A 24,480-nucleotide genomic window follows, 5' to 3' on the forward strand; every position below is an offset into this window, starting at 1 on the left:
ATAAAGGCCAGGCTCAGGCAAGACCCAGGGGCAGCAGTGAACTGGTCCCAGAGGGCCCTGGGGGGCTGGGGCTCAGCCCTTTATTTGCTGATGGTAGGGAGGGGAGGGGGTGACAGGACGGAGGGACTAAGAAGCTGGGGCAGTGGAAGGCACTTGGGAGGCTCAGGGAAGTGCCGATTCTGTCAACAAACATTTCAACCAGTCTGTGCAGAATGTATTGGCTGAATCATTTCTGATTCAGAAGAAATGATTCATTCAAAGAAATGATTCTTTGGACAGAATCATTTCTGTCCAAAGGGAAGGATTTTCTTTCTTGGCTCTTTCCAGGGACTTGAGCTCTTTCCAGGCTCTTTCCACTTGACTTCCACGTCCACCCCTGGTAGCCAAAGGGGCTTTCATTCTCCTTCCTTTTGGAAAATTCCCATTTCCCTGTGTTTTCCTACCAGGACCCTTCCCATAAACTTGGCAACCTGTGCCATCTCTATTTTTCCCTGTCTATGATTAGGTGTATCTTACTTCCCAGGCTTAACCACATAGTAGGTGTTCAGTAAATAATGGCTAGATGGAAGAATGAATGGAGAGATGAATGGGCGGGTGATGGATGGAAGGACATAGATACATGGAGGGACAGCATTCCTAATTAGGCAACTGGCTTTAGCAGAATATTTCTTTAAGAGTAATCCCCAGAAGCAACCCAGCCAGCCGATGAATGTGCGCCCTGGATTCACCCTTTCCCTTGTAATCTCAGAACCAACAAGAGGGGCTGATGGTTCCAGACCCCGGAGAAGCAGTACAGTCCAGAAGACACTGGGGCCCTGCTCCAGGGAGACTCGTTGGTGGGGGCGTGGCTGGCAGGCGGCACTCACTGAGGGTGGATCTTGTAGAGGGTGCCGTCCACGCCCACCGTGGTCCGGAGCCGTTCCACCTTCTTGTTCTCCCGGAGGCGTGTCAGGATGGCTGCCAGGGCTGCTGCACAGAGGTTGGCTGAGCGGAAGGAGACGATGGTACAGACATGCTGGACGGCAATGCAGTCAGCCTCAGATGGCTCCAGGCCCAGGTCCACCAGGATCTCTCTTGTATTGGCAAGGCCTTCTTTATACCTGGCCAGGGGACAGGAATGAGCAGACCACACTTCTGCATCCCATTGGTATCCTCCCGGGCGAACAAGCTTCCCCACCTCTCAGGATTGTGAAAATTAACAGACAGGGCCATAGTAATAACATAAAAATAACAATATCAACATTGATAGTAGCAGCTGCCACTAACTGAGCAGTCACCATGAGCCAGGTACTTGTCTAAGGATTTTACACGTATTAACTCCTTCAACGTTTACACAAATCCTGCGCGAGGCACCGTCATTACCCTATCGTACAGATGAGAGATGTGAGTGCAGAAAGGGTGAGTAACTTGCCCATGGCTGTACAGCTAGTAAGGGCTAGAGCCGAGATTTGAACTCAGCAGTTAGATTCTAGCACCCACACTTTTAATCACCCTGTGCTATGCTGACTTTCACAGAAATTCTGTCCCTGCCTAGTTCTGCATAGACCTAGATGCTGTAGGTCAGCGCCACACGGCTGAGCTCAGAATCTAAACTGATCACAAAGTCAAGGCAATACCAGGGTTACTAAGCCTGAGAAGCAGGACCCTCAGATGTGCTGGACGGCAATGCAGTCACACAGGGGCCAGTCGCCTTCACCTGCAGCCTTCACCAGCCAGCTCCCCATGCGAGAGACCTGTGTGTAAGGCCTCAAATCACCACATTCAAAGCCAGTTCCTGATGGGAGCAGGTCAAGAAGGCTCTGCTATCACAGGAGTTCTGGACTTGGATTCCACACATGGGCTTAGTGTCCAAGGATGCCCTGATATTGTAAGCAAACTTGTGTGTGAATGTACATTTTCGGGGCTAAGGGTCTAGCTCTCAAAAGGATCTGTGATCCTAAAAATGTTACAAGTTACCACTTTAAGAAGAAGGCAGCAGAACATGGGAAGAGGGTGGCCCTCCGACATCAGAGTTCCTCACTGATGAAATCAACAAGAAGCTCTCATCTGGGTCACGGCAGAAATTGCTAACCCATCTGAAGCCATGACCAGATCTGAAATCCTCCTGGTGAAGGAGGATCTAGTCCCTCCTGCTGTCCTACCACACGGAGCACCCCACACCTGGGCCTCCCATCCCAACTCTCCACGGAGCCAAGGCAGAGGGACTTGCTTACTTCTCCATGGCAGCCACGTGCCGTGTTTCAATCTTGCCCTTAGTGTGGAGAGCAGAAGATTTCTCACCGCCGAACAGGAGGCCAGCCTTGGCCATCTTCAGCAAGATAAGCCTGACAAGCTCCCCCAGGTACAGGCCACTGATCATCTTCTCAAACCTGCATGTTGGTGAACAGATCAGTGGACGAAGCCCGTTTGATTAAGCTGCATCATTTCCCAAAGACCAGGAGCCACTGCCCGCAGGCAGGAGCAGATGGGAGAGGGCTAAGCCAAGATTCCTCCCTCTCACAAAGTGCTGGATGGCAAGAACTTTTGTCTCAAATCACCCTGGCCATGGGTACCATTCTCACATCGAGCACAGGGACTCTCAATTTCATAGACTTTGGGTATTTTCCCAAAATCACTCAAACATGATGCGACAAGTCAAATTTCACACTCAGATGCTTCCCACTCCTACATCAAACTTCTGTCCAAGAGAGAAAGATTCTGTGCCTGTGAGACGGGCTTGGACAGCCCCAGAGAGGCTCTACAACAATGTGGATTTAAGATCCCCATGGCTACCTACAGCTTTACTCCAAGTCTGCACACCAACAATTCCTAATTGTTTCCCAGGCAGACTATTAAATATTATTATTGTTATTATTATCATCATCATCATCAGAGACAGGGTCTCGTTCTGTCACCCAGGCTAAAGTGCAGGGGTGCAATCATAGCTCACAACAGCCTCCAACTCCTGGCCTCAAGTGATCCTCCTGCCTCAGCCTCCCACAGGTGTGCACCACCACACCTGGCTAATTTTTTTATTTTTGTAGAGGCAGGGTCTCATTATGTTGCCCAGGCTCATCTTAAACTCTTGGCCTCAAGTGTTTCTCCTGCTGTGGCCTCCCGAATCCCTGGAATTACAGATGAGAGCCACCGGACCAGGCCTAAATATAATGCTTATTTTCCAAACACAATAAGACCCAAAATCAAGAACAATCTATGTCATAATCTACCTTATATAGTTCATTATAAAAAGTCTTAGAACAGGCCAGGTGCAGTGGCTCACGCCTGTAATTCCAGCCCTTTGGGAGGCTGAGGTGGGTGGATCACAAGGTCAAGAGTTCAAGACGAGCCTGGCCAATATGGTGAAACCCCGTCTCTACTAAAAATACAAAAAAATTAGCCAGGTGTGGTGGCGCATGCCTGTAATCCCAGCTACTCAGGAGGTTGAGGCAGGAGAATTGCTTGAACCCGGAAGGCAGAGGTAGCAGTGAGCCAAGATTGCACGACAGCACTCTAGCCTGGGTGACAGAGTGAGACTCCATCTCAAAAAAAAAAAAAAAAAAGTATTTGAACATTAAAAAAACAGAAGACAATCAAAAGAAATTTAGGGTGGATGTTAAGGAATATAATATATATACATATTTTTTGAGACAGGGTCTTGCTCTGTTGCCCAGGCTGGAGTGCAATGGTATAATCACGGCTCACTGCACCCTGGACCTTCCCAGGCTCAAGTGATCCTCCCACCTCAGTCTCCTGAGCGGTTGGAACTACAGGCATCTGTCATCACACCTGATTTTTTTTTTTTTTTTTTTTTTTTTTGAGACGGAGTCTCGCTCTGTCGCCCAGGCTGGAGTGCAGTGGCCGGATCTCAGCTCACTGCAAGCTCCGCCTCCCGGGTTCACGCCATTCTCCTGCCTCAGCCTCCCGAGTAGCTGGGACTACAGGCGCTGCCACCTCGCCCGGCTAGTTTTTTGTATTTTTTAGTAGAGACGGGGTTTCACCGTGTTAGCCAGGATGGTCTCGATCTCCTGACCTCGTGATCCACCCGTCTCGGCCTCCCAAAGTGCTGGGATTACAGGCTTGAGCCACCGCGCCCGGCCTAATTTTTTTTTTTTTTTTTGTAGAGACTGGTCTCACTATGTTGCCCAAACTGGTCTCAAACTCCAGGACTAAAGCAGTCCTCCCACCTCAGCCTCCCAAAGTGCTGGGATTACAGGCATGAGCCACCAGGCCTGGAAAGAATAGAATTTAAGTAAAATGGAAATGGGTGAAGATGATAAAATTCAAAAAATGGACACCACATCCTTGGCACATGACTGCTCTGGGTCACTAGAGCATGGGCATGTGCCTGAAGTAGGTGCCACCAAAGAGGAATGTGCTTCCTGGGTGGGCAGTTCTAGCGTTTGAATCACTCCTAGAAGGTGCTTGAAATTCACCCGTATGTCTTGACAAAATGACTGATTCCAGGGCTGGGGCTAGGAAAGTGTGACATGAGCCGGGAACATCTTACAGTGCCAGGAAATAAGGAAGTATTTAAAGAGTGATGGAACATGTCAAAAGGACACAGGAGCCAGCTTCAGGGGCTTCCTTTGCCCAAATCTGAAACAATTTGAGCATCAAAATAAAAATGGACAGCAAACATGGAGGGAAGGTCCTGCCAGAGCCCCCACCTGCTGAGTGATGAGGCCTCCGAGAAAGCAAGGCGACCGGCAGACATGCGAACACAAGGAGTTCGGCTGCGCCTGCCTTCTCCTCGCTGCCCAGGTGTGTTCTGCGGCCACACGTCCAAGTGCTCTTATCTTCAGTGCCTTTTATGCACATACGTAACCCAGAAATACTGACTGAATTAGAATTAGGGTTATTAGGGTTATGACTTAGGGAAATCTTTCAATGTCCTTGGCTCCTATTTCCTCATTTGTCAAATGAAACTGAAATACAAGCAATGCCTTAGAAATTTGTTGTAACGGGGCCGGGCATGGTGGCTCACGCCTGTAATCCCAGCACTTTGGGAGTCTGAGGCAGGAGGATTGCCTGAGCTCAAGAGTGCAAAACCAGCCTAGCCAACATGGCAAAACCCCAACTCCACAAAAAATACAAAAATCAGCCAGGCATGGTGGCGCGTGCCTGTAGTCCCAACTCCTCTGGACGCTGAGGTGGGAGGATTGCTTGAGCCTGGAAGGTGGAGGTTGCAGTGAGCCAAGATCGGGCCACCGCACTCTAGCCTGGGCTAGAGAGTGAGACCCCGTCTCAAAAAAAAAAAAAAAAAAGAAAGAAAGTTGTGATGGATAGCTAGTCACAGCTGGAGAGCCTCCCAGGCAGCCAGGGGACCTGAGTGATTGGGCCCTGCCTGATGCCGATGCCCAGATAACAGCAGAATGGAACTCACATTTGCTTTCCCGGGTTGAGAGAGCCGAGGTCCAGCTCCCTGTCGAACTCGGTGCGAATGTCCTCCAGGGCCCCATCGTCCCCGAAGGCCCCCCACTCTGTGTTGATGCACATCCTGCCCTCGTCGCCCTCCACCAGGTCAATGTTGCTCATGTCCTCCATGTAACACGCATTTGTGCCTGTTCCTGAACCAGGGATCAGAGAGAATATGCAGAGAGAAGGCTCCCAGCTGGGCACAGACAGAGAACTCTTGACGGCTGGGGAGTCCTCCTCAATGTACCACAAAGTGCTTTTCATGCCCTGGGGGCCGGCTCTCGCTGGGGGAAGCAGCTTGGGCAAGCCCCAAGCACATGGGGAAAACAGCTGACATGTCAAGTCTGCACTTCTCAGGGTGCTCAGGCTTTGAGGTTCTGAATGGAGTCAATTGTGAAGAAGTCCCCTGATGAATATGGATGAAAGCTGACGAAGCGCTCTTACAAGAGGATGATATATGAAGCTAATCTTGTAAATATTTTTTTCAGAAAATCACCAACCCAGGGTAATTTTGAAAATTCTTTCCCTAAGCTACTTAGCTTCCTCTCTATTTGGTACTAAAAATATTCTTTACTTATGGCGTGCCACAAATTGTTTCTAGCAGAAGCTGCATGCTTATCTTAGACAGTGATTAGCTACCACCTAAGAAAGCAACACTCCGTTATGCAAAACACAAAATCGCTCCAAGGAAATGCCTCAAACACTTGAGCGCTGGGGAATGACTGCAAGTGGGCACCATCTTTTTGGACTCTTTTGGGAGGATAGAAATGTTCTAAAATCAGATTGTGGTGATGGTTACAAAACTGTATGTTTACTACAAATCATTGAATCGTACACCTAAAATCGGAGGACTTTTATGCCTCAATAAAGCTATTTGAATTTTCGGGGGTTTTTTCTTTTTTTTAGTATCTTTCCTTGGCTGATACTCTGGTGTGAGTATTTTAAATGCCAACATGGAAAATGAGAAATGTAGAAAAACAGAATGTAATGTTTGGAAAAAGCTTTTCTCAGAAATGCACAGACACTGTTTAGGCGTGGCCCCCCAATCTGTGGTTACCAGATGCAGCCACAGTGACAGACGGGTGCCATGACTGGCAAAGGCCTGATCCATCCCGAGGCTCCTGGAAACAGAAGGGCAGATGTCCCTCAGCTTTAAAGACCTGCCCTTCGGGAAAGCCAGGCTGAGGAGGGTCTTGAGGGACATTAAGAAAAAGCAATTCAGAAGAACTTTCCCCAGGAGGGGTAAAGGAATGGGAAAAGGAGAGGGGGATATTCAAGAAAAACCTATAAGTCAGAGCCATTCAGCTTTACTGTACCCTAAATGCCTTCCCACACATTCCTCCGGCAGATCCCCTGGCTCTGGTGTGGAGACCACCCACTGGACACCCCCACTGCACCACGACCTCCCGGTCCAGAGCTGCAGTGCACCTTGCCTGACAGTCCAGTGGCCTCTTGGATGGTCGCCCTGCTTCCACTCTTGTCCCCAGTAATTGATTATCCACACAGCAGCCAAAATGGGCTTTTAAAAAATGCACATCCGGCTTGGCGTGGTGGCTCATGGCTGTAATCCCAGCACTTTGGGAGACCAAGGTGGGTGAAATCACTTGAGGTCAGGAGATTGAGACCATTCTGGCCAACACAGTGAAACCCCATCTCTACTAAAAATACAAAAAATTAACCAGACGTGGTGGTGGGCACCTGTAATCCCAGCTACTCGAGAGGCTGAGGCAGGAGAATTGCTTGAGCCCGGGAGGCAGAGGTTGCAGTGAGCCAAGATTGCGCCACTGCACTCCAGCCTGGGCGACAGAGCAAGACTCTGTCTCAAATAAAAAAATAAAATGGGCATCCATTTATCCATCCCCCCACCCCCAGAGTTCCCCAGTGCCTTCCAGTCTCCCTCAGGGGATAAGCCGGTGACCTTACAGTGACTGTGTCCACATCCTGTGCAATCTGCCCAGTCTGTGCACTCCCTCTCACTTGAATGGCCTCCTACTCTCAGCCTTCACTCACCTCATCCAGACACCACTTGGCTATTGGGTTCCCCCAGGACCCCCTCCCTGGACCCCTTCCCGTCTCCAAGCCTGTGGGTGTCCTCTTTCCTTTGCCAGGGACTCCTTACCCCCGGACCTCTACCTTGCCCCCTGGTTTGCATCACTGAGGTCCCGGCTCAAATGCCATCCCTCAGAGAGGCTTCCCTGACGCCTCGTCTCACTCACAGTCACATCACTCTCTTTGGTGTCTTTTTTTCTTTTATCACGCTAACCACCACTTGAAATTATCTTAATAGTTTAGGCTCTCTGGGCCTCTCACCCACCTCCCCACTGAAAGTTCCCGGAGCACAGGAACTCCCCACTCAGAACCCAGTGCCAAGCCCAGGGCCCGGCACACAGCGGGTGCTCAGTAAACACTTGCTGAATGATGGATGAATGGATGAGTGAATGAATGAATTTTTCATGTCCCTATGTTGCTTCTCCTAAATAGTGTCAGTGCCCTTCCCACCGAATTCACTCATCCCCAATAGTCCCTTCTGCCCCACCCTCAAAACACCAGTCCAACTGAGTTACCGATGATGACACCAACTTCGCAGTAGGGGTCGTCATAGGCACAGGTCATCATGGTCCCCACGGTGTCATTGACCACGGCCAGGATGTCCACGTCCATGTCCTGCCGAACACAAGGCCAGAGGGCATCAGCGGGTGGGAAGGAGGTATTTCCCTCCCTCCTTCCCCACAGAGGCAGCGGGCAGGGAAGGTGGCTGCTGAGACATCCCTAGATCCTGCCTGCTAGGCCTGTCTGAAGGAGGAAGACCTCATCAAGGTTCAGGGTCTAGGAGAGAGAAAGAGCCGACGGGAGCTGAAGCGGGAGCCCGTCCTCCTGCTTTGCGAGTGAAGGCCTCTGCAGTGGAAATATGAGGGACAGGCCACTAAGACTCCAGCCCTTGCTTTTTGTTGTTTTTTTTTTTTAATTTAAAAAATTTTAGTTTTTAATCTACAGATAGGGTCTCATTATGTTGCCCAGGATAGAGTGTGATGGCTGTTCACAGGTACAAACATAGCACACCACAGCCTCAAACTCCTGGGCTCAAGTGATCCTCCTGCCTCAGCCTCCCGAGTAGCTGAGACTACAGGCACACATCACACCCAGGTTTCAGCCTTTGTTTGTGGGACCCTGGGAAGACATCGAGGAAAGCATGTTTATCCTGGGAGCAGTGGCATTTCCAGGAGAAAACACCAAAGTCCTCACCCACGGGGACATCTCAGCCAGCAGGCACAGACTCGGCCATGTCCTCCCCATGTGTGGCTTGGTGACTTCCTGTCTGGATTTCCTGTTCTGCCAAGTCGGCTTGGCTTATTGCACCAATATCCCCCAAAGTTTGGAAGAACATTTTAAAATAAAATGAGAGCCAGGCATGTGGCTTTTGCCTATAGTCCCAGCTATGCAGGAGGCTGAGGTGGGAGGATCACTGGAGCCTAGAAATTTGAGGATGGAGTGCCAGGCACTACCAGCCTGGGCAACACAGCAGGACCTCATCGCTAAAAAAAAAAAAAAAAAAAAAAAAAAAGCAAAATGAAACCCATAAGGGAAAATGCAGGCTATAAAAGAATAAGATCCCAGCTTTAAAGAAAAAAAGACTGGAAGGCTATGCAGCAAAACATGCCTCTTGCTGTCAGGGTAACAAGCAATTTGGGTTTGTGTACTTTTCAGCTCAGCAAGGAGTGGGTCTTGCTTTTGCAGTAGTTTAAATTATTGTAAAATACATTCAACAAATAGGGATATTTAATGGACAAAGAGTGGACAGTGAAATACAGAACCAGCCTGGAAAGAATATGATCTTTTTGGCCTCAGAGAGGAGGGCGTGCAGGGCCTACACACAGCATTAGATCTAACCAAGACCTCCGGAAGAGGGCTGTGGCTGCTGGGGAGGCCCAGGGATGAGCTGGCCACCTTTCAATAGGGATTTGTGCAAGCCCCGCCTACCAAGGCTCTGTGGGTTCATCCAAGTTGGCCACATCTGTACTACAGTAGGACTTTTTCTAAGATCAATTCCTTCTCTGATTCTCCCTCCAGGCAGGCACCATATGTGACCCTTCACCCCACCCCCACCCCCTCCAACCCAAGAGAAAGGAACTAGGGCTGGGAGAGCCTCTCACACGGAGGTGAATTCCTCACCTTGTGTCTCCTCATGGCTTTGGTCAGACGGCTCACCACATCCGTGTCCTGAACTCCTCGTGCCTTAAACTTCTTTGTCCATGAAAGCAGGACACCCTGGGAGAAGATTTCAGGTCCAGTTTAAATGAAAGAGGTGCTGAGATGCGCAATGTGCAACTGAGCTGCAGAAACTTCATGCCTACATGCATCCCCCATGGCCTTCTCTTCTCTAAACTGAATCCCCCCAATTTTTTAAAACATCACTTCTGCAGCCTTTTCTAATAATTTAAATGACTGTATTACTCTCATCTGAGTGGTTTGAAATATATGGTAGCAGAAGGAGTAATTATTGAAAAGTTAGAGCTCTTGGATTCATGAGACATTAGACAAGCCGTTTAACCTCTCTGAGCCTCAGTCTACACCTCTGCAAAATGGAAATGTACCTCCCTACCTCTCTCAAAGGAATGCTCTAATGAAAATACCCGGTGTATTAAACATGCAGAACGCATGGTTTGCCAGGTCCACAGAACAGAACTAACATGGTGGAACCTTGCAGGACTGTCTCAGGAACTTAATTTCAACTTAGAAAACTGATTCCCAACCAGGCAGAGTGGCCCGCACCTGTAGTCCCACCTGCTTGGGAGCCTGAGGCAGGTGGATCACTTGAGGCCAGGGGTTCCAGGCCTGTCTGGGCAACATAAGGAGACCTCATCTCTTAATAAGGAGAACGAAGGAAAAATGGTACTCAATTTGCATTATCAATCATTGCTTACAAATGGTGTTTCCTGAGTTTCGTGTCTGAAATCGCAAATAATCATACAACATTTCAGACTGGAAGAGAACTTGGAAGTTAAGAGAATCGCCCAAGTCTTCTCAGTCAAGAGCAGCTGACCCAAGCTCACAAACTTCCTGACCACACCTCCTCCATTTCCCTCAATTTATGGATTTTAAAACCCTGAGATTGAGAGAGGGAGGAAATTGCTCTGAATCTCACCGCAAGTGAAGCACAGAGCCCTAGCAGAACGCAGGTCTCTGACTCTGGACCAGCCCTCAGGCTTTTTCCCTGCACCACAGCGCCGCCGTGTGGTAGCTCTCCCTAACTTCTGCCCTCATAGGCTATGACAACATCCCTGCCTCCCCGGACAGAGCCGGAAGAGATGCACAGGGTGGCTTTCTTCAAAAATCCTTGTTGCAGGGAAGGTGGATGGGGGAAGTGAGGGATAAATGCTTGTGATAGAATGTTAAATAAAAAAGGCAATTCCATACAACTGTACATTTTCTTTTTGTCTCAAATATTTGGTGACTGGAATCAACCATAGATTTCCTAAACTATAGATACAGGATAACACTTGTGCTTAATATAGCTATGAGTAAAAGAAAAACCCACAATTCTAGTGGTGGGAATAGTTGAATGTTGAGATGAGTGGTGATTTCTATTTTCTTCTTTAAACGTTTCCATTCCTTCTCTCTTTTTTTTAACCTTGAAAAAGTATTACCATTTATTTTATTATCAGAAAAACATGCACACACACACACACACACACACACACACACACACAGAGAAATTTCTCTTTGGTTAAGACTTTCTGTTCCCAACTGGATTAAGAAAATGTGGCACATATACACCATGGAATACTATGCAGCCATAAAAAATGGATGAGTTTGTGTCCTTTGTAGGGACATGGATGCAGCTGGAAACCATCATTCTCAGCAAACTGTCTCAAGAACAGAAAACCAAACACTGCATGTTCTCACTCATAGGTGGGAATTGAACAATGAGATCATTTGGACCCAGGAAGGGGAACATCACACACTGGGGCCTATTGTGGGGAGGGGGAAAGGCAGAGGGATAGCATTAGGAGATATACCTAACGTAAATAACGAGTTAATGGGTGCAGCACACCAACATGGCACATGTATACATATGTAACAAACCTGCATGTTGTGCACATGTACCCTAGAACTTAAAGTATAATAATAATAATAATAATAATAATAAATTTTTAAAAAGACTTTCTGTTCCCTCAAAAATAAGAATAAAAAAAAGAAGTCAGGCTGGTCTCGAACTCCCGACCTCATGTGATCCGCTCTCCTCGGCCTCCCAAAGTGCTGGGATTACAGGCATGAGCCACTGTGTCCGGCCTCTCCTTGATATAATTAAATGCCCTTCCTTAGTTTAAATTTTACCTGAAAAATCTTTATTGTGATATGACACTAAACGGGTCAAAATGGGCCGGGCACAGTGGCTCACCACACCTGCAATCTCAGCACTTTGAGAGTCTGAAGCAGGAGGATCACCTGAAGTTAGGCATTCAAGACAAGCCTGGCCAACTTAGTGAAACCTTGTCTCTACTAAAAATGCAAAAATTAGTTGGGTGTGGTGGCGGGCACCTATAATCCCAGCCACTCGGGAGGCTGAGACAGGAGAATTGCTTGAACCCAGGAGATGGAGGTTGTGGTGAGCCAAGACCGCACCACTGCACTCTAGCCTGGGCAACAGAGCTAAAAAAAAAAAAAAAAAAAAAAAAAAAATCAAAATGTTTTCAGGCACCTGCTGCCATTTTCATTGAGGTTCTAAAGTGGTGTCTTTCTGGAAAGGCACTGTGGTTGGGGAGCTTATGAGCTTGGGGTGGGCTACTCTTGGTTGTGGCTTTGTGCAAGTCTCTTAACCTCCCTGAGCTGCAATGTTTCTCAAATATAGAATGAAGATAATCATATCTACCTTATAGAATTGTTTGGGGGATTTAACAAGATAATGTGCATAAAGCATTTGGCACAGTGTGAGGTACAGTGTCAAAACCCGAGGTACGTGTTTTTATCGTTATTATTGAGAAAGATGTTGGTGGGTATTCAACATAGATAAATGACAAAATCCTGGATGGATAAACCATACGTTCACATCCTCCGCTGCCAAGCTATCAAGAAAGCATGTGCGTTTAATTCTCAAAGTTGAATGAATTCTCACAGAGCTTGAGAATTTTCTTCCTTCTTCCTGGATTCTCTGTTGCAGAGCTCTCGAATAAGAGCAGCTGGCACACTCATTCTACCACCCACACTACAGGATCCAGCCAGGCGCTGATTCCCAAACCCCTGACACACGTCTACTCACTCCTGGGACCTCTCTCTGCCAGCCGGCTCCACTTGGCCTCACCCAAACATTCCCTGGAAACTTTTTTGTATGTTTTCTTGTTGTTGTTTTTTGTTTGTTTGTGACAGAGTCTCGCGCTGTCACCCAGGCTGGAATGCAGTGGCGTGATTTTAGCTCACCACAACCTCCACCTCCTGGGTTCAAGCAATTCTCCTGCCTCAGCATCCTGAATAGCTGGGATTACAGAAGCCCGCCACCAGGCCAAGCTAATTTTTGTATTTTTAATAGAGACGAGGATTCACCATGTTGGCCAGGCTGGTCTTGAACTCTTGATGTCAGGTGATCCATCCCCCTCGGCCTCCCAAAGTGCTGGGATTATAGGCATGAGCCACCGCACCTGGCTGCTTGTTTTAGAGATGGAGTCTCGCTTTGTGGCCTACGCTGCTGGAGTGCAGTGGAGTGATCACAGCCCACTGCAGCCTGGACCTCCCGGGCTCAAGCAATCCTCCCACCTCAGCCTCCCAGAGTGCTGGGATTATAGGCATAAGCCACCATGTCAGGCCTCTGAAATCTTCTTTATATTATTTTCTCAATCCTTTCTTTATAAAAGAATGAAAAAGTAAAACTCAGCCTGTCCTCTATACAGATGATGGCAAATTCCCACGATAGAATCAAATAAATGATTGACACCTTTCAACTGTCAGATAGTTATCAAGCACCTATTAAACACAACACATTGTGAGAGACCTTGGTGGGGAAGGTCTGTGCCCTTGGCGGGCACTACTTGCCCTCCAAAAACCTCTGTTGAATTTAGGGATAAGATACAAAAGCACAAAGAGCCAAGTAATCCAGGGACAGTCACCACAGCCTAGCAGCTACTGTGTAAGGCCCAACCACAGTGTTGGATGCTTTACAAATGCTTTGCCTAAGTTTCACCTCAGCCCAACAAGCAGATATGATTATCTGCTTTACAAATGAGAAAACAAGGCGGGACACAATGGCCCATGCCTGTAATCCCAACGCTTTGGGAGGCAGAGGCAGGCAGATCACTTAAACCCAGGAGTTTGAGACCAGCCTGGGCAACATAGTGAGACTTCATCTCAACAAAGAAAAAAATAAAAATAAATAAAATTTTCTCAAAGAGAAAACAAGAGGCTCATGAAATTAAGGAACTGGTCCAAGGGGACACAATTTGTCCTGAACCATGATTCGCAGCCATGTGTGCGGAACGTGGAAGCTCATTCCCTTTCACTATTCCACACCAATAAGCGACTCAAGCTGGCAATATCAAGCACATCCCAAGGAGGCCCATGTGACTGTCAGCTGGGCATCATAACCAGAAGGGCCAGGAGGAGATTGATCAGCATCCCCAACCCACACAGGAGTGGCCCGGGGAGACTAGACTCTTCACAGAATGTCCCCTTATTTGCTGTCTTTATTCACATAAGATCGGGTTAGCGTCCTCCTGCTTACAGACTGAAAACTGAGACACACACAGATGAGTTACCAGGAACCCCCACCTGGCAGGTGGCACAGCTGAGACTGTGTATCCCAGGCTCTGTGTCTGCTCCAGAACATTCTCACTCTAGTGTCCCCATTCTAATCCTCCTCCTGAGGGCTCACGACAGGGAGAGAGTCCCCAGCCTTCCCACGCTTCTTCTAGTTGGCTATGTCAGTGGTCCTAAGTGCCGGCCTCAGGCAGCATCACATCTCCTGGGAACCTGTCCGGGAGGCGAATTTAGGGCCTCCTTGCAGAAACACTGATTCCAGTAGGCCCAGCAGTCTGTGCTTAAAACAAGCCCTCCAAGGAATTCCTCACACCAAGGTTTCAGAGTTACTGAAACGCATTTCACTTTCCCGAGCTGTGCCCACGTTAATCATAAAATCAAGGCCACTGCGTTAACAAGTTCTCTGCCTCACGCTGACGCCCCATCATGAACAAAAAGAAAAGAAAAAGACAAACAAGAAAGCTCCTGCTGTTCTCTCCTGCGAGCAGCCTGACTCCCGCCCGTGCCCGCATTCCGCAAGCCCCAACTCCTGCACAGCTGCTTCCCTCCGCGGGCTCTGGCCTTACCTCTTCCAGTTTAGTCTGTCGGCAGGGGAAAGAAAAAGTTAGGCCAAGGGGCAATTTCTTATGCTTTAAATCTTTGGTCTTCATGAAATCTGCCAGACAGTCTGCTACATATTCAAACAGCTGCAGAGAAGAGAAAGCAAAGGACGTGGGCTAAGGTGTGGTTTCCCCACACACAGATGCCACCGCCTTCCCTGCTGTCACAGGAGCCACCTGCCAGGTACCTCTGTGCCGTTCCCACGGATGATTTCATTGGGTGTTGGGTAGAACTGACTCTCCATCTGCACATGTCGCTTCCCTTCTTCAGCGACTTGCACCTTCAGCACTCGAAACTTGGACCCTCCGAGATCCAGGGAAAGGAACTCCCCATTTTCTATTAAGAAACAAATTCAGTTTCCATTTATTGAGGGTCTACTACAGATACGGCAAGCTCTGCATTACAGGGTGGACATATAATCAACGTCATCAAATCTTACAACCACTTGGTATCATTATGCCCATTAGCCAAGGCTGAGGACTATGGCCATTTCTCAGAGCCCTCGAGGTAAGGCGCAGGGCTGAGATGTGAACTAAGTCTGCCTGACTCTGCAGCCTGAGCCCAACCCACTGGCTCATGCTGCAGGAAGGCGCATTTCCGCTGGAGAAGGCCAGTGTGAGCACAGTCCTTGCAGGTGGCCTCGACAGTGGAGCCCATCCTGGGATGCCATCACCGGGAAGACAGCGGGTACTCCCAGCCTGGGGAAACTCGGATAAAGGTATGAGGGGGAAGACAGGTGTGCAGCGAGGAGCAGCCAGCTTCCTGCAGCCCATGATCCTATGGGCAGAGGGAAAACACTCCTGGAGGGGAGAGGAGACAGGGACCAAACGATGGCCCTTGAGGTGCCAAGGATGCTGAACTTTTTAGGCCAGAGCCACTCCAAAAGGAGAAATTGGAACATGACCCAGCCCAGCCCAAGACAGATGCCATTAATTGAAAGGTGGAGGCTGGGTGCAGCGGCTCATGCCTGTAATCCCAGCGTTTTGGGAGGCTGAGGCGGGGAGATCACCTGAGGTCAGCAGTTCAAGAACAGCCTGACTAACATGGTGATGCTGCTGCTGTTGCTGGTCTATAGACCATAGTTAGAGTAGCAAAGGTGCAGCCAGCTCGATTTTTTCATTTTTGTGGAGACATCTGGAAATTCTTACCTTCCCAGATCAGCCGCAAAGGAGCTGATGGAGCCGTTTATCATTCGGTGAGGGAATTCAGGGAGTTAATCCTATGCAACTTTTATCAGTATTTATTATGCACCAAGCAAGACGGTTCTCCCAGACGCTGTCTTGCTGTGTAGGAAGTAGGGTAGATCACACAACCTATGTCCACACATTTACTGAGCATCTACTCTGTGCTGAGTAACATGAGTCAGGTGCTAGGGATGTACAGATGAAAGACGATGTGCTCCCTGGGAAACTGATCCGAAATACAGGCACATAAATCAGCCATTTCCATATAGTAGGACCAGTGCTCAGATTGTGAGAGGCACGGGGAGAGATACCCAGATCAAAGCTGGGAGTCAAAGGCAGCTGGCTCTCCAGGGAGGGGACACAGAGCTGAGTGTTGAAGGGTGAGCAGGAGTCCGGCTGCCAGGCTGCGGGGAGCGGGGGTCCCAGGGGGAGGAACCATGGGCAAAGGAATGAGACAGCATCCAATAGGAGTGAGTGTGCTTTTGCCAAAGGAGGGCAGCTGTCGCAGAAATGAGGTTGGAAGGTGGTTCTCAGGTTAAATTTGGAGGGATTTGGAAAAGCTATCCCACCCCAAGGATCTCGGGCTTTATCTGGAAGGTGAAAGGGAGCCGCAGAAAGATTTTAAGCTAGGGAATGCCAAGATCTGAGATTTTGGGGACAAATGCTTCTAACATCAACCAGAATAGACTGAGGGTTTAACAAAAGAAGAGGCTGCTGTGCTGCCATCGGATGGGAGGGGATGTGCTGAGACCTGGCCAGCGTCGGTGCGGAAACTTCCCACTCCCATCACCCGCACGGCGATCACTATCAAACACCGCACTCCAACAGTGGCTCGAGGTGCCATTTCATGGAAGCCACACGGTGTGATCCCTTCTGTCTCTGACCCCAGAAAAAAGGAACCAGTGGACCCTGGGAGAGGGAGGACCTGCCCAGGCAACAGCGGTCTGTGGGACCTCGGGGTCTTCACAGACATCAAGAAAACATCCCCAGCCAGGCACAGTGGCTCACACCTGTAGTCCCAGAACTTTGGGAGGCCCAGGCAGGAGAATTAATCCCTTGAGGCCAAGAGTTCAAGACCAGCCTGGTCAACATGGTAAAACCCTGTCTCTACAAAACAAAAGACAAAAAGTCAGCTGGGTGTAGTGGCATGCACCTGTAGTCCCAGCTACTTGGGAGGCTGAAGCAGGAGGATCACTTGAGCCTACGAGGTCAAGGCTGCAATGATCTATGATGGCTCCACTGCACTCCAGGTTGGGCGACGGAGGGAGACCTTGTTTCTGAAAAGAAAGTAAAAGAAAAACAGCATCCCAAGTGGGGTAGATTCCTTTGGCCAATCTGCTTGCTCCAGAGGACCCTCCATGACCTGCCTTGGACACCAATGGTTGGTTCCCTTCTCCTAAGTCACTGTGGGGGCTCATGCCTTCACTCCCTCCCCTTCCCCAGTACAGAGTCTCCCAAAGACGCACGGTGGCTGAATGTGGAGATTCCTGGAGATTCAGAGTCCCCAGGGGGAGGGGCTGGGAAAGTGTGTATTAGGAAACACTCCAGGTTCCAGGCTGACGACCTCAGGGCTCCTGGGCTCATCCCCAAGGCCTATGTGGCCTTGGAGGCTGACTGGAGGCTAAGGTCTGGAACAGAGCCAGCAGGGGTCAAGCTAGAGAATCACAACCACCCTCACTCTTCCCATGCCCCTTCCATGACTGGCAGAGAAGGCTCCAGTATGAACACAGCACTTTCAAGGCACTTGATCCTGTCAGAACAGACCACTGCAGCCCCCTGACCAAAAGGCTGGGTGGTAACTAAGGCTCAAACAGGTAACTTCCTCAGGGGTAGGTCCTGATGGGAGTAGGCAAACTCAGGACTTCTCTGGAAACTGCATACATTTCTGAGACAGATGCCATAAGGAATTAGGAGAGTTTTTTTGTCTCACTCAGTCGCCCAGGCTGGAGTGCAGTGGCACGATCTCAGCTCACCGCAAACTCTGCCTCCCCAGTTCACGCCATTCTCCTGCCTCAGCCTCCCAAGTAGCTGGGACTACAGGCCCCCGCCACCACGCCCGGCTAATTTTTCATATTTTTAGTAGAGACGGGGTTTCACCGTGTTAGCCAGGATGGTCTCGATCTCCTGAACTTGTGATTCGCCCACCTCGGCCTCCCAGAGTGCTGGGATTACAGGCGTGAGCCACCGCGCTCAGCAAGTTTTGTTTTTTGTTGGTAATCATGAAATTATATCACCAGCTCACAAGAGCTATGGAGGACTTGGGACAAGATTTTAGAGATTTTAAAGCATGCCATTCACATGATCTCATTAAATCCTGACAATCATGTACGGTGCCGGGATTTACCAAGAACACCTGGCTTATTAGGAACTCTGGACCCAGGGACCTCAGCACAACAGAATCACTGGCAAGATGCTTTGTGTGGTGAGAGGCTCTGCGGAGACGGGGATGGGGAGCTGGGCATCTTCCTGGCTAAGGAAGAGAGAGTTTCTATGACTTAGTTACTTTCACTTCTGAACCTTCAGACGCAGCTAGGGCCAGGAGGACACCGCCTATCCCGTAGCCTCTAGACCCTCAAAGGCTACCTTCCCTTGCTTCCGGGGACACACCTTGTCTGTATCTGGAGGAGGGACCTCAGTCCAGGAAGCCAGGTGGACTTAGCCCTGGTGCTCCCCACATGACTCAGGTGCTTCCTCCCAGGGGCCCAGATGCCCTGTCAAGGACACGTTCCAGCACTGTCGTCAAGCTGTGGCAAGGACAGAGCCAAGATTTCAAAGTCTCTCTCCGAAGCTCACGTCCCTCCAGGACAGGGCACTGTCCACTGTCCACCCGAAGCACCTCCCCACAAGTGAGGGCACAGGGCCTTTCCCAGTGCAGTGTCCCAGGGCCTCTCAACCAGCAGAGCCAAGCTACCTTGATCCAGGCATTGCTCCAGAGAGGTCTGGAACGCAGCTAATTCCATCAAAGCCGCCTGAGAGCTCCCAAACCTCAGTCCCTGCTCTTGCCACACAAAGCATCTTGCCAGTGATTCTATTGTGCTGAGGTCCCTGGGCCCAGAGGTCCCTGGCCCCTTGTGGCAAGAGCCCCAAGGCTCTTTCACGAACTCGGTTTGAGCACTGGGACCCTGACATGGGAGAAACCCCTTGATCCTTGGTGGTTCTGTCTGAACAGGGTTGTCACAGGAAATACGTGGCTCAGCGAGTCCCTAGCACCCTATGACCGCAGTGGTTGCTCAGTAAATGGCAGCCCTCTTTCTTTCTCTCTCTTTCTTTCTCTTTCTTTCTTTCTTTCTTTTTTTCTTTCTTTCTTTCTCTCTCTCTTTCTTTCCTTTCTTTCTCTCTTTCTTTCCTCTCTTTCTCTCTTTCTTTCCTCTCTTTCTCTCTTTCTTTCTTTCTTTTTTGATGGAGTCTCGCTCTGTCAACCAGGCTGGAGTGCAGTGGTGCAATCTCGGCTCACTGCAACCTCCGCCTTCCAGATTCAAGTGATTCTCCTGCCTCAGCCTCCCGAGTAGCTGGGATTACAGGTGCATGCCATCACACCTGGCTAATTGTTGTATTTTTAGTACAGGTGGGGTTTCACCATGTTGGCCAGGCTGGTCTCAAGCTTCTGACCTCAAGTGATCTGCCCTCCTCAGCCTCCCAAAGTGCTGGGATTATAGGCGTAAGCCACCACACCTGGCCAGTAGCAGCCCTTTTCCCTCTTATGGTTTCATCCAGAGGCTGAGAATGGAAGAGTTGGATTGAACCTCATAGATCCTCTCTAGAGAGTTCTAGGCCATTGTAGGCAAAACAATGTCCACCCCACCCCTCCACAAAGATGCTCATATCCTAATCCCCAGATCCTGTGAATATCTGAGGGTGCAAGGCAAAAGGGAATTAAGGTTGCAGATGGGATCAAAACTGCTCATCAGCTGACCTTGAGGTTGGGAGATAATCCGGGATTATCTAAGCATGACTAATGTGATCACAGGATCTTTAAATGTTGAAAGGAGGCAGAAGGTCAGGTCAGAGAGGGACCTGAAGAGGCTATACTGCTGGCTTTGAGAACAGAAAGAGGCATGCCTCAAGGATGCAGGTGGCCTCTCGAAGCTGGAAAAGCCAAGGAAACGGATTCTCCCCTCAAGCTTCCAGAAGGAATGCAGCCCTGCCAACACCTGAATTTTAGCCCAGTGAGACCCATTGCAAACTTCCGTCCACCAGAACTGTCAGAGAATATATTTGATTGCTTTCAGCCACTGGGATTGTGGTAATACATCACAGCAGTCATAGGAAACAGATACATGGGCCATTTCTCATTCTACAGATGGGCAAACTGAGGCTAAACACTTGCCTAGGTTCACTGAGAGTGACAGAGCTGGACCTCAGACCCAGGTTTGTTGAATTATCATTGAATATGATTTCCACTACATCATTCTTGCTTCCATTACTCATACTCTATGGCCTAGAATTTAGATACCTAGGAGCCAGCACCATTTATTACTCATTCGACAAATATATCAGGGCCTGGCATGCACCCAGCACTCTACTAGGTGCTGGGAACACTGTGGTGAGTGAGACCTTGGACCCATGGATTGAGTGGTTAATTTGGTGGAGACTCAGAGTGGGGACACTGCAAAGTGACAAGTGCCCTGACAAGCACCCAGCCCAGCTCGGGATACTTCGTAGATGGAGGCAAGGACCGCGACGCTGAGATGGAAAAGCCATGTTGATGCTCACCAGGGAAGAACACGGAGATGCTCCGGGAGGAGAGGGAGCAGATGTGTGAGGCCACGATGGGCAGAGAAGCCAAGGTGCCTTGGGGCTGCAGAACCAAGAGGGATTCAGCAGGACTGAAGCACAGAGGGGTGGGGAGGGCTGGACGGCAGAGAGAGGGTTAGAGAGAGAAGCCAAGGTACGGGGCAAACCTTAGGTACTTTAGATACCCATCAGCCAAGAGGAGCCGGGGACCCTGGCAGCGGAGGACTGCACTCACCGGAACCATCAGGAATGGCCCTGACGAAGGTGGGCAGCATCTTCACCGCGGCCGTGGGGTTCGTGTCCTTCGCCAAGCCCTTCTCCATCTCTGCTCGGAACCGCCTCATGATGTCCAAAAGGGTATCATCGGAGAGCCGCATGTGATACAGGAACCTGTCCACCTGGAACAGACACCGCCACCAGGGGGCGCTGCTAGGGGCCCTCGCCCTCCAGCCGAGGCCGTAACCCCCGACATCCCTCAGCAAGCTGCGTCCCTGACTCTGGGGACAGCATGGAGATGTGGATTCCCAAAGGCTCCCTATCTGACTCCTCATCAGGCAGAGGACAGGGAAGGGAGTTGGGAAAGCAGAATGGAACGGAAGGCTGAGAAGGTGTGGAGTCACTCCTCTGAAGGGCAGACTGAGGAGAAAATGATTCCTCCATTATTCGGATGAGACAAGGGAGAGGCAGAAACTAAGAAGGATTCAGGGTTTCCGATTCCCAGTTCAGGGCCCTCATCAGTGTCCCATTCCTCTCCACCGAAAAAGGCCAGCTAGAGCTTGAATCGTGGATTCCTAAACGTGGAAGCTTTCTTTCATCCAATGATGATCACAGATATAGCCAAACAGGTTTCTCTTTGTTTATTGGCTGCCAGGAAGCTCAGAACTAAATTCAGTTTCCAAAAGCAATGTCTAAAATCTAGTCCTTTAAATTCCACCCCACCCCCGCCCCGCCCCTTTATTTGAGACGGAGTCTCACTCTGTTGCCCAGGCTGGAGTGCAGTGGTAAGATCTCGGCTCACTGCAACCTCCACCTCCCAGGTTCAAGCGATCCTCCTGCCTCAGCGTTCTGAGTAGCTGGTATTACAGGCAGGTTCCATCATGTCTGACTACTTTTTTGGTTTTTGTGGGTTTTTTGTATTTTTAGTAGAGATGGGGTTTCACTATGCTGGCCAGGCTGGTCTTGAACTCCTGACCTCAAGTGATCCACACGCCTGGGCCTCCCGAAGTGCTAGGATTACAGGCGTGAGCCACCTCACCCAGCCATAAATGTCCATTTTGGTTTAACTGAGTTGTTGTAGTTAAGATAAAGCTGAATTTTTAAAGTCAGCTCAAATTGCTATTGATAATGAGTGGATCTCACTCATGTAACCAGGAAACAGGGACAGAAGACCATACCCAAAGGAGGGAAGTTATACAAATCACTATGGCTATACTCAGTCCTCTTGACAGTAATAAGTCACATCAGGAATGGCAGCAAAGTTTCCTCCCTCACACTAATTAACACTAATCAATTGGTGCTGGCAGTCTGGAGCCCCGGGCTCACTGGGATGGATTATTGATGGGGGCAGGAGGAAAGACAAGGGCATATGCGCCCCATTCTTGCCAGCCCTGTTTCTATACTGAGCACTCTCCACCCTCCAGGTGACAGGAGGTTCTATCCCAGGTACATTCCTGGTGAAAGGGCATTTTATCCAGGGTGAAGAACACGTGCTACTGTCTACAAAGTGCATCCATGTATGTCACCTATTCTCATCGCCACATCGTCCCTTTGAGGCAGCCACATAAGGCCAAAGTTCTTGTCCCCAAGTGAGAGGTGAGGGGAGAGGGCTGCAGAGCTGCGGCTATGTGGGACTGTAACATAGTCTCCAGATCCCTTACCCCCATGGCCTGGCTTTGGCTCACAGCTCTGTGGGGGATGCATAAGCCTGACAGACAAATGATACCAAATGCACAGGGCTCTCATTACCTTCAGGCTAGGACAGGGCTCGGGCCATCCACTAGGCCTCAGAGGCTAGGACCCAGCTCAGTCCCGTGACAATGAAAAGACCCAAGACACTGAAATGGTCCCACGGCTCCAGGGACTTGGGGGCCAGAGAAAGACCAGAAAATCATCAGACAGCCATTAGCAAAAAAGGACAATTGAGCTTTCAGCATATTTGAGAAAACAGGATGGAACCAGGTCAGGCTTCATTAAGGACTTCCTGCTCCCCTAAGGCTGTTTATGACTAATTGGTTGGCACAGCCACACACAAACCAAGAAAACTGGATGCAAAGGACGTGACCCCAGTAACTGGGGTTGGGGAAGGGTGGGACGCTCTCCGTGGGAACCGAACTTGATTCTTTCCTACCCGAAGGGCCCTCACACAGTGCCCCTGAACCTACTGATCATTTTTGCTTAGCCTGAGAGTATGAAAAACTCCAGGCATCCACACAATATTATCCCTTCTGTGTAAGTCCTGTTTTTTGAGGCCCAGTTGGGGTCATTTGCGACTGGGGCTTAACGGGGTCATCGAGCACTTGGTTTGCTGCTGCTCTTTCAGTAAGTTAAGGTTATGACCGAAAGAATGTCAACTCAGTAACAGTTTCTTGTTGATTTTCTGTATCTCCCACAGCACCAGGAACAGTTGTTAGAAGGGAAAAGTGAAACATATGTCGGGACAAAAAGCACCTATTTTCAATCCAAACAAGTCATGTGGGGTATGTATAACCAGGGACACGCGTCCCAGGCACTAAGGGAGAGTACCGCGGCTGCAGAAAACCAAGCCCACTTTCGGAGAGATGCACAAACCATCATGAGAGATACCTTCTAAGCAAGAAAACCAACCAGCGGTGCGTTTCACTTAGAAAGAGCAAATTCAAACATTCAAGACTCAGAGCTGCTGAATTACAGAAGGTGGGAGCTGGAGGGGTCTTAGAGGTCATCTAGTCCAAAGGTCTCACATTATGAATCGAGAGTCATAAAAAGATGCTGCTCTTTGACCCAGGGCTTTCATTTCCGGAACCTATTCTCAGGAAATAATCCTGACTATGGAGAACCATAAATCTCTACCAAGGCTGGGTGATGTGGCTCACACCTGTAATCCTAGCACTTTGGGAGGCCGAGGTGGGTGGATCACCTGAGGTCAGGAGGTCGAGACCAGCCTGGTCAAGCTGGTGAAACTCTGTCTCAACTAAAAATACAAAAATTATCCGGGCATGGTGGCTGGTGCCTGTGATCCCAGCTACTTGGGAGGCTGAGGCAGGAGAATCACTTGAACCCAGGAGGCAGAGGTTGCAGTCAGCCAAGATTGCACCATTGCACTCCAGCCTGGGTGACAGAGCAAGACTCTGTCTCAAAAAAAAAAAAAAAAAAAAAAAAAACTCTACCAAGGTTTAAAAACTCTACCAAGGTTTATCATAACAATACTTTTATTTTATTTTTGAGACAGGGTCTTGCTCTGTTGCCCAGGCTGGAGTGCAATGGTGCAATCACAGCTCACTGCAACCTCAACCTCCCGGGCTCAAGTGATCCTGCCACCTCAGCCTCCCAAGTAGCTGGGACTACAGGCAACTGCCACCATGCCCAGCTAATTTTTGTATTTTTTGTAGAGACAGGTCTCTCTGTGTTACCCAGGCTGCTGTCGAGCTCCTGGAGGCAAGTGATCATCCTGCCTCAGCCTCCCAAAGTGCTGGGATTACAGGCATGAGCCACCTCGTCCAGCCTAATATTTTAATTATTAAAAATGTTTTTGAAAGTATCCAAATGTGGCCAGGTGTGGTGGCTCACACCTGTAATTCCAGCACTTCTGGGAGGCCGAGACGGGCGGATCACGAGGTCAGGAGAT

At 49.5% G+C, this 24,480-nt stretch overlaps 1 protein-coding gene across 4 annotated transcripts in view; it reads right to left on the minus strand.

Moving 5' to 3' along the window:
* Positions 1-24,480, minus strand: part of HKDC1 (hexokinase domain containing 1) — a 47,075-nt gene that overhangs the window by 19,171 nt on the left and 3,424 nt on the right. For all 4 annotated transcript variants that reach the window (XM_045361108.2, XM_045361109.2, XM_005565675.3 and 1 more), the window contains exons 2-9: positions 20,893-21,055; positions 14,927-15,075; positions 14,706-14,825; positions 9,565-9,660; positions 7,959-8,058; positions 5,363-5,546; positions 2,214-2,369; positions 867-1,100 (exon numbers count right to left, since the gene is read on the minus strand). In XM_045361108.2, coding sequence (XP_045217043.2) covers positions 867-1,100; positions 2,214-2,369; positions 5,363-5,546; positions 7,959-8,058; positions 9,565-9,660; positions 14,706-14,825; positions 14,927-15,075; positions 20,893-21,055 — 1,202 coding nt within the window. The remainder of the gene's footprint in view (positions 1-866; positions 1,101-2,213; positions 2,370-5,362; positions 5,547-7,958; positions 8,059-9,564; positions 9,661-14,705; positions 14,826-14,926; positions 15,076-20,892; positions 21,056-24,480) is intronic.

This window comes from Macaca fascicularis, chromosome 9 (genome assembly GCF_037993035.2).
Source record: "Macaca fascicularis isolate 582-1 chromosome 9, T2T-MFA8v1.1".
Taxonomy (NCBI): Eukaryota; Metazoa; Chordata; class Mammalia; order Primates; family Cercopithecidae; genus Macaca; species Macaca fascicularis.